At 38.0% G+C, this 10,669-nt stretch overlaps 1 protein-coding gene across 4 annotated transcripts in view; it reads right to left on the bottom strand.

Moving 5' to 3' along the window:
- Fbxl4 (F-box and leucine rich repeat protein 4) overlaps positions 1-10,669 on the bottom strand; it is an 81,869-nt gene that overhangs the window by 44,566 nt on the left and 26,634 nt on the right. For 2 of the 4 annotated variants that reach the window (XM_028780851.1, XM_028780848.1), the window contains exons 5-6: positions 9,086-9,232; positions 6,666-6,910 (exon numbers count right to left, since the gene is read on the bottom strand). In XM_028780851.1, coding sequence (XP_028636684.1) covers positions 6,666-6,910; positions 9,086-9,232 — 392 coding nt within the window. The remainder of the gene's footprint in view (positions 1-6,665; positions 6,911-9,085; positions 9,233-10,669) is intronic. The other 2 variants (XM_028780858.1, XM_028780864.1) reach the window with 2 other exon arrangements.

The following is a 10,669-nucleotide window of genomic DNA, read 5'->3' as shown; positions in this document are numbered from 1 at the left end:
AAAAAAAAAAAAAAAAAAAAGAAGTAAGAAAGAAAAAAAGAACAATGAATTCATGAAATTCCTACACAAATGGATGGAACTAGAGAATGTCATCCTGAGTGAGGTAACCTAATCACAAAAGAGCACACATGGTATGCACTCACTGAGAAGTGGATATTAACCAAAAACTCACCATAGCCAAGATACAACTCACAGACACATGAAGCTCAAGATGAAGAAAGAACAAAGTGTGGGTGCTTCGGTCCTTCTTAGAAGGAGTAACAAAATATTCAGGAGAGCAAAGTGTGGAGCAGAGACTAGAGGAGGGACCATCTGGAGACTGCCTAACCTAGGAATCCATCCCATGTGCAACCAACAAATGCAAACAGTGTTGTGGATGCCAGAAAGTGCATGCCGACAGGAGCTTGATATACTGGCCTCCTGAGAGGCTCTGCCAGAGACTGACACATTCAGAGGTAGATGCTCACAGCTAACCAGTGAACTGAACATGAGGTCCCCAATGGAGGAGTGAGAGAGAAGACTGAAGGAGCTGAAGGGGCTCGTGACCCTATATGGGGAAAGCAACAATACCAACCAACCAGAGCTCTCAGGGTCTAAACAACCAGCCTGGGAACACACTTGGAGGGACCCATGGCTTCAGCTGTATATGTAGTGGAGGATGGCCTTGTCTGGCATCAGTGGGAAAGGAGGGTGTTGATCACAAGAAGGCTGGAAGCTCCAGTGTGGGGAATTTGAGGGCCAGGAGGTGGAAGTGGGTGGATGAGTTGGGGCACACCCTCATAAAAGCAGTAGGAGGGAGGATCAGATGGGGGTTTCTGGGGAGGGGCAGAATGGGGAAAGGGGATAACATCTGAAATGTAAATAAAAATTATCCAATAATTGTAATAATAAAACAGATAATGGAACTGGCTATCTCAGTCAAGCATTCGAGACTTTTTGTCAACAATTCAATACTATCCATATTACGGGGATTCCTTATAATCCTCAAGGACAAAGCACTGTGGAAGCACAAAGCACCATGGAATGTTAAAATAATATCTTCATGAAATAAAAAAGGGGGAGGTATATCCCCGTACACCAAAAATTTATCTAAATTATGTTCTTTTTATTTTAATTTTTAAAAAAAATTTGGATGCCAAGGAACTTTCTGCTGGGTGTCTATGGCACTCTATAACTAGGCATACTTATGCATAGGTGAAAAGGCAGGATCCACTTACTGGCATATGGCATGATCCTGATCAGGTATTTAATATGGGGAAGAGGGCATGTTTCTGTTCTTTCTGCAGGATGCTAAAGGAACATGTTGGCTGCCACAGCAAAGGGTGAGACATGCTGATGCTGGGACAAAGAATGATGCTGACCTGTGAGGTTGCTGAGTGCCCTGACCATGGTGACTGGGAAGTTGTATAGGACCTATGTTCCTGACCAACCTTTGCTTACCTATACTCCTGATGGGTCAAACTGCCTTGCCTTAAGTTTTTAGACCCTGTGTAATAGAGAATCAAGAAGAGAAGTTATAATGCCTCTTGTATTTTTCTTAAATGTGACCAGTTATTCAGACTTAATCATGGACTGGTCTAGAAATCAATCCAATATTGGAAATAACAATCTTCATTTGGAAGGCTGGAACTGGACATTTTCAGAGACATATTTGGAAGTTAGTTGCAGTTCTCTATGATGTTATGTTAGCAAGAGATAAAGTTGAGACAGGATCTGGATTTCAAACAAGTGTTAGTACATGTGTTAAGGCTCTTTTAATTGCCAAGTTAAAATGAGTTTTGTTTCTTCTACAGTATTTAATGTAAATTGCATTGACTGTATACTAATTGTGTTGGTGTGTTGAAATCTGGCATGTCTGTTACAGAGGTCTTTCAACAAGCTTTTATTTTATTGCCTTGAGTATTACAGAAATAATAATGGTATTCTGTAAAAAGCTTGCAAATACTGGAAGAAGTGAGTCAGGCTTTAAGCAGAAGTAAGACAGTAGTGGAACTGATTATCCCTGTATAACAGCTTTAATTACATTAATTGCTAGTACCACTGCTTCTTCAATTGCTTTGACACAAGAAGTTAAGACAGCTACTTTTGTTAATCATTTAGTAAATGGCACTAATGTGTTGAGTACACAAGAGGATTTAGATAGGTGTTTGGAACAATGGATTGATGCTCTTTATCCTATTCAAATTATTGGAAGGAGGTTCAGAGTTTAAGAGTAAGGAGCCATCTCGAATGTCACGACAAATACCATTGGAATTGTGTTACTTCTAAAATTTACAATGATAGTCATTATAATTAGGAAAATTTTTAAAGACACGAACACCTCTCTGGATGTTTTAACTTTGCATAGTGAGCTTATGAATTTACAGAATGCTGTTCTGCTGAGTGTTGATTTGGCAGATGCTGCTGATACAATTACCCATGGCCTGAGGTCAATATTTTCATTTTGGTCAAGCTTCAAGAATGGCATATAAAGCTTGATCATGTTAGCCCTTTTTGTCCTGGGAATACTTTTATTCATGTCCATCGTGTGAAAGCTTGTCTTTAACAACATCAACATGTTGGCAGCCAAAGTACATGGCATGAAACTGAAAACTGACCCCGAGACAGAGTTATCAAATTAATAGGCTGGCAAGTCAAGGATGAGTAAGATTCTGCACACAGCCTTACCAATCTAAGACAGAAGGGCATTGCTTTTGATAATGCATATTCCATGATGGGTAAGGAAGGCATTCTTGTCAGAATGACCTAAGATAGGCTCAGTCTTGTTAATGAAATAAAATAGGAGAGGCAGAGAGCTTTTTCAGCTGTTTGGCAAGAATCTGACATGGGCCAAAGACAAGGAAATTGGCTGCTTGGCAGGAATATGACATTGGCCAAGGATAAGGAAGTGGGCTTCAGGCAGGAATCTGACATTAGGCTAGAACAAAGAAGTAATTTCAGGCAGGAATCTAACTATTAGGCTGGAACAAAGAAGTAATCTCAGGCAGGAATCTAAATATTAGGCTAGAACAAGGAAGTAAGCTTCAGACATGAAAATGACTTTGGGCTAGGACAGGGAAGTAGGCTCAGATATTGTGATCATCATGATAAGCCCTTAGAAACAGTTAGCAAGGGAGTGTTCACAGAACTTTGTTTATTGCCTTGTTATTCAACTATCTAGGTTTATTGTCTTGCTTGTTCCTTGACTATTTGCATCCACTGTATTGTTAGTTCCTCAACCTAGAACTGACTTTAATACTTGCATGTAACTAAAATGGCATAAAAGCAAAAATGTGGAGAGGGGATGAGATAGAGGGGTTGGGGGGGGGCATGGGGAAAGGAGATGACATATAAATGTAAATAAATACAATAGCCAATAAAAAAAAAGAAAAGAAGAAAAACAGTGTTGGTGCTGTTTTAGAAGGTTGTATAATCTTTAGAACATGGGGCTTCACTGGAGGTCGTGGGCCACTGGCCTTGTGTTTGTGGAGAAGGGGATTCAGCATTTAATGTCTCTGATTTGTATCTCTCTACTTCCTCACTGTGGATATGGAGCCAGCCTCTCCTCCTGCTACCATGCCTTTCCCATCTATTGTCATAGAATTTGCTGTACCCCTCTGAAAATGTAAAACAAAATAATCTGCTTTCCCCAATAGAGTATTTTATCTTAGAAACAAGAAAGCAACCAAGGCAATAACTGACAAAGTCCTTGAATCTAAAAAGCACCCAAAATGTTTCCTGATAACATGAATATGAGGAGGTAAAATCTTGCATAGAAGAAGGAGTATCAGAGAGACTCAGCACCTGTTGAAAGAAAAACAACACTGCCAAAATGGGGTCTAGGCTTTTAAGCAGAATATTATGATATGATTTAAAACATAAACAGGGGAGGCAAGTGAATACCCAAGACCTAAGAGACAGGGATGTATAAGCAGAGGGGAATTAGATAGAACTGATTCCTAACAAGTAATGGTATGCAAGGGCAGTACTCATAAATTTGGGGCTGGAAGTAGGTTTTTATAACTGATTAATTTTTTTGTTTATTCCAATGTAACCAGCTTCTCTGTTCTGATGATAAAAGTTCCTAAAACGTTCTTTAAAATCTACCCAGTTCTAACTTTCACAGACAGAAAGGTTTTTAGGCCACAAAACCAACAGCAAGCTTCTTCCCAAATACTTATTCAGAACAGCTCACCAGTGGTCACTACTGTAAAATGTTCTTTTTTTTTTCTTTGAAATATTACATAAAGAAATCTTCAGAGTAATGTGTATAAATAGACCACCACTTATTCATAGATGATTCATTAATAATCAAGTCATGCATATTCATTGTTTATTTTGAGAAGGCTGCCTCAAAGTCATAATGACTGTCACTTTAGTCAAGTCAGAGAACCCAAAGCAATCAGCAGACAAAGCTCCAGCATGCCCCGCAAGAACCCTTTCTCTTTGTATTTAACACACTTCTAAATGTGAACAGTGGCTGCGGCTGAAAGGAATGCTCACAAAAACCTGTGGTTTGACTGGCTAAACCACCACAGTAAAATATGGGTAATCAACAGATATATTACTTCTGTGACCATGCAGATGGCTGCAGAGCAAGGAATCCAGGTAAACTGAAAACTAGAAGCAAAACTGCTATTGACAATGCAGACTGGAACTCTGACAGACACATAAGACCTTATCCACTGCTGTTCTAAAGGAACAGCACTGTTGAGATTTTTTCCTCACAACTGATGCCTCTTTTCTTTCTTATTCAAGCTATAGAGTTTTAAAAACTTGTTTAATATCACGTTTACAGTATGCTCACTGTTGTCATGGTCACAGACATCACTGTGCCAAAGTCAGACCTCACCATCACTGTCTTCCTTGGCCTCTACAGTCACAAGCTGCCACTTGTCACTTTTATGAAAGTAAGCAACATGTTTACCTTCATAGTTTTTCTTCTACGTAGAACAAAGGGCTATATTAGACTTCACAAATATCCTTTCACATGGTCGACAGTTCCTGCTACCATGCCTTGATGCATAGGGTGAAAATAGTAAGGCCTCACTTAAAATTGTTATTATTACACTTATTTACCATGAGTGTCCATACATGTGGGTGCATGCATACCCTGACACCCATGAGGATCAGGGGACAACTTAACAACTTCTATCTTGTGGATCCCAGGGACCAAACTCAAGTAGTGAGATTAGGCAGCAAGTGCCATTTTTCACTAAACCATCTTGCCAGACTTAAATTGCTAATTTTAAAAGTAGAAAATTAATTTCTCTAGTGGAAATCATTGAGGCAAGAGCTAGACCTTTATAACATGAACCAACATTTACTAATGCCACTTGTCTGTCTCATACTGTTTAACTTAGTTTATGGTCAACAATACATGTTCAAAACAGATGTAGTTAGCTTCAGTTCTTACTGGTCTTTTTAGTACTGAGCAAATTTGCAGGTGGAATGTTTTTTAAGCTGAGAGAACTAGCATTGGACTAAGGTTTCACTAGAATTCGAGTACAACAATACAGAAACCCGGGCTGCAAAGTACTTTGGAAAGGTGGTGGAAGGTCTCAGAGGTGGCCTCGAAAGCAAAGTCTATCTGGCTTTCTCCTGCCCACTTGTCTCTTCCCTCTTTTGCACATGGACTGAGTGACAGAAAGCAGCATTCCTCTTGTCCAACACAATTTACCTTCACCCCCCCCCAATTCAAACCACAAAGTCTAAACCTATTATGCTACCCTTTTCTTTGTCTTCCTGCCATAGAAAGTTCTTTAGCTGGCCCTTGCAACATAACCCTGCAATCCCAGCTGCTTAGGAGCTTGAAGCGGGAAATTCCAAAGACAGATTTCTACTTGGGCTACAAAACAATTTCAGTGCCACCTAGGTTACTTAGCAAGATCTTGTCTCAAAACAGAACGTAAACAACAGTAATAACAGAGAGCTGGGGCTACACAGATCCATGCAAGATAAAGGAGCATTTATTAATTTAAAATAACAGATATTGTCTCCAAAGTTTCTACTCCACGTTTGACTTTATAAAAAATGATGGAGTCATACAGCACATACAAGAACAACAAAGTTAAGAGAAAAGCACCTGTTTGTATCCTAAGAAAAATTACTATGGCATTACTAAATGAATATGCACTTTTGCAAGCTTTCAAATGTCTAACAGGTGACATTTAATAGTAAGGAAACTAAATGCTTAAATAGAAAGGAACAGAAACACCTGGGCAGGTCTGCAAGCATCGTCCTCTATTTAGCATGCAATTTCATTTTCAACATAATTAGCTTAAATGAGCTTCTAAATTTGGGTGATGTATTGCACATGTAATTAAGATTTAATTAAAAATGTTCTGTAATAAATTGTTTTCCATTTCTGACAAATCACATTAGAGAGGTAGATTTTGATTTGGAAATAGTTTTTTAAATGTGTTAATCATCTGTGCTGAAAATATGAGAAAGAAAAAAAGGCAGTTCGGCTGAAAGTCACTTGGGATTTAAGTAAAGGATACAGCTGGCCCTTACATCATTATGAAGTTTAGGTGAAGAGGATGGTTAAACGCATTCATTTTTATAAATATCAATCTTTTTATTCTTACAAAATATACAAATACAGTTTAAAAATTCTACTGTGAACATTCTCATACACAAGTCTAGTCTCTTGATAAAAAGCTGCAACAAGGTTTTGTGCCTACCTGCTAAATCCTGATACAGAGATGAACCCTCTGTTGCCAGTCCAAGACAGATTAAGCCACTGGACAAGAACGCAGCGAGCCTGTAGGAGCTCCAGTGAAGTATCATCTAGCTTGGCCCAGTATGGCTGCAGGTTGAGGTGGATATACTGTAGAGGATCACAGCAATGCTGGTGGAGGAGCCTGCAAGTCTGTGCTAGTCTACACAGGTCTGGTAGTGAAAGATGATTCAGAATCAGTTGAATGAGCTATATAAAACAGAAAGCCAAGATCATCAACAGGGAAGGACAGTATCGCTTTAAAAAAAACACAGAATGTGGCCTAATAAAGAGCAGTATAATTATTTCAAACATTATCTTCGCAAAGTAGATAAACCAACATTTACCACATTATCCAACATGTACATTAGACTGCACTGCATTTAAAAATTGTTTAAATTCTGAACTCATGTTGACAACTCATTTTTATACACCACAAAGGTATATACACTGGTAACTGTTGAAATAATAAAAATTTTCAGAGAGAAGATTTTATATATGCCAGTCGTTGGTGATATAAAAGAAAGGAACTTCTACTTTGAGTTCTGGGGGAATCAGTAAATAGGATAAGCTAAGCACAGCTTCACTGGAGACGTGCAAGTATACACCTTCCAGGCAAGTACCACTTATAAGTGAGGGGCAAAGTGGGTGGAGAGTCTAGTGGTGAGGATGAGGTTACTCAGAGCTTCACTTGGATTTATCCTGAAAGGAATGAGGATTCAAATTACAGTGACACAGTAAGCTTTGTGTTTTCAAACACAGGGGTTCTCCATGAAGCAGAAAGCAAGGTAATACAGAATTCCAGGAAAGCAGGGAAAAGACAGATCCCACTGAAGGCAGCTCGCAGCAACCATAGGGCAACATATATTATTAACAAACTAGAAACAAAAAGATAACCTTAATTACAATTATCCATTTGAACTAGTCCAAGATTTGTTTTCCAGTTGGGGCTTTCTAAACTAGTTTTCAAAGAGCTGTCTTAGTGCCCTAAATTGAACCAAGAATCAGAATAAAATCAAATATCAAAAATGCATGTTTAATGACAAAAATCTTATTTAGATAAGAGGGGTTAAGTTTTTTTGACATAAAAGCATTTACATGAATTTTCTGCTTTTGTAAGTAGTTATATCTTTTAACATAAATGATCTTTAGTTTAATATAAATTTCATACTAATGTTGGATCATATTTCACTGTTTTGAGTCAAATATTCTAACATTCAAATGAACAACAATATAATTTTTAAGATAAATTTAAAGATTACTTATAAAATATGGGCAGTTGCTGATTACCATATTGTATGTAATGAGGATTGGGATACATTTGCTATTTCTGTATAGCATTTGAACTAGGCTATAGAATGACTTGAGGACATTTGTATGCCTATGTATGTACTTGTTAGAAAAACAGGGAAATAGAAATTGTTAGTATAAAAGCTCTGACCAAAAGTTAGTCTTTTTTCTAGACTTTCTCCCGGGCCTATCTTATGTTGCTTTATATAACCCAGCTATTATCAAAACACACTAAATACTGCATCACTAAGTTAGCAAGAATCCTCATCATCCTCCATGATATAGGTACAGGTGGATTATCTGTCTCTAAGAACAAATCTCATTGTTTCAGGTCCACTTAAATGCTTCTTCTCTGATAGTGCTTCTTAACAATTTCTCAACCCCTGATCTTAAACCTGCTCACTGGCTTTAAGTGTCCATGATGTATTCAATACAAACTCAATCTCCTTAAGTGAAAAGAACCACTGCAGAGTCTCTATCATACGCAAATATGTTAATGAATTTTCATTATTCAGATAACCCTGTTGACACGAGCATTATTACACAAACAAAAATATGGAGGTAAAAATTTATAAAAGCAAACACGGAAGTGTTGGGTTTGGTCTTGTGTGTTGTGCATTCTGTGTGTTATGCTGAGTTCTGTGCCCCAGGATCAGACTGCAGTCTGAACATGAGCACTGTAGTGACCTATGTTCTGTAAAGAATGCGCCCCCAAATCTCTGATTGGATAATAGGCTAGAGCCTGTGACAGGTCAGGAGAGAAGAAAGAAGAACTTGACATGGAGTAGTGGGGTCTAAGGTATGGACAATGAGGAGAGAATAAAGGTAGGGGATGAAGGAGGTCACCATGAGGAGGCTGGACCATGAAGATGGCCCAGAGACAATCACCCTGAGGACACATATGGACCACAGCAAATAGGGCAAAACTAAGCTGGCAAGTAACACAGGGCCTATGACTAGGATGTATGTTAGAATAGCTCAGAACCTGCTCAGTATAGTACCATAACTAGTTAACAAAATATAGCAACTCATGTCTTTTATTCAGGAGCTATACGGGCTAGCCTGGGGGCATAATCCTCCCCCTCATAAAATTACTTTAGTACAGGAGAAAGATGGAAAGTAAGGTAACCCACACACGCCAGAGATCAGCAGTATTAACAGTTGGATTTTTTGTTTCGGTCTTGGTTTGGTTCGGTTTTCTGATCTCTTCCAGATAAATGAACTTCTATTCTTGGGCATGCACTAAAAGAATGAAAGTATATTCACTGTTCAGCATCTTGCTTTCTTATTTAATGATCTATCCTGTACATCTTTATCTGTACAAACAGACCCACCCTATTCCATTTCAGACATGTGACACTATGCCAATAACAGATGTTTACTGATTTATTTCCTGCTATTCTCTTTCTTATTGCAAATAATACTGCAATATCGTTGTATGTATTATGTATGCATGCTCATCTTGGTAAACTGACACTATATCTTGAGGATAAGTTACACACATTTAAAAGTTGCCCTTCTGAATGTTCGTATCAATTTATATGTTCATAGTGTATGTAAGCATCCATCTGCCTACATTCGTGACAATACTGCTATTAAAACGTAACCATTCTGCGAGGTACAAAGGCAGGGGACATGCTGAACTGTCTTCATCCCCCAGCCCTCTTCCTCATCCTCCATCACATCCTTTTCAAATTTCTTTTTATTTTTGTTACTGTTGTTAATTGCAAAACTGTAATCCCAAAGGTGCTGAAGATGTTTTCTTCTTCCCTCCTCGTCTATTCAAGGACTCAGCTCAGCTGCATTTGTATATCCATCATCTCTGTCATTTTCATAATCTTGTTTCAACGTGAAACAAGGTCCTTCCTCAGTCCATATGTATATGTTAGAACCAATAGACTCATGGCCACTAGGTGAACTTTTCAAATTAGAAACATCTGTTTCTATTTCAGCTGGGACTTCAGTAACTACATTATAACTTTAAGAAAAACGGATCCATGTGTACGTGGATACACATACATGTCACGTTGACTTACTGTGTCTTTCTATTCAAGTATACCGTATGACTTAACATTTAACAATCTTTCATGTCCCAGGTGTTTCCAAAGCTCTGGATGTTTACCTATTGTAGTCTGTCAACTAACTTTATTTCCTAATTCTCCTGAATATTCTAATATATAATCATTTTATCTGTAAATGATTTCATGCCCTGGATTTCAAAAGGTACACCTTTTATGTCTTTCTTATGGCCAAAGTATTAACCAGAACTTTCAGAATGGTATCAAGTAATGTTCTATTTTCAATTTAACTCAAATTCAAATAATTTAATTCAAATACCTGATAAAGCCACGTGTAGTTTCAAAACTTTAATAAACATATTTTTAAAGACATGGTCTCATTCTGTAGGCCTGGCTGCTTTGGAACTCACTTTGTAGACATCTCAACTCATCAACATTCTTCAAGTGTTTCAAGAGTATATACGGCTACCATCCAGGACCTGGCATTTCTACTAGTATTTCATAATTACATAAGGACTGCTGAACTAGTAAACAACTAAGTATTTACTTTTTGATGGCTGGATAAAAATACAGATACCTCTCCCAGTTTTCACTTTGCCAGTTAGTTCTGTCACCTACTGGAGTAGATAAACCCCAAGATTATTTTTCCTTTTGACTCAGT

This window comes from Grammomys surdaster, unplaced genomic scaffold (genome assembly GCF_004785775.1).
Source record: "Grammomys surdaster isolate TR1022 unplaced genomic scaffold, NIH_TR_1.0 97, whole genome shotgun sequence".
In the NCBI taxonomy this organism is placed as follows: domain Eukaryota; kingdom Metazoa; phylum Chordata; class Mammalia; order Rodentia; family Muridae; genus Grammomys; species Grammomys surdaster.
This window is presented reverse-complemented; position numbering and strand designations above follow the sequence as displayed.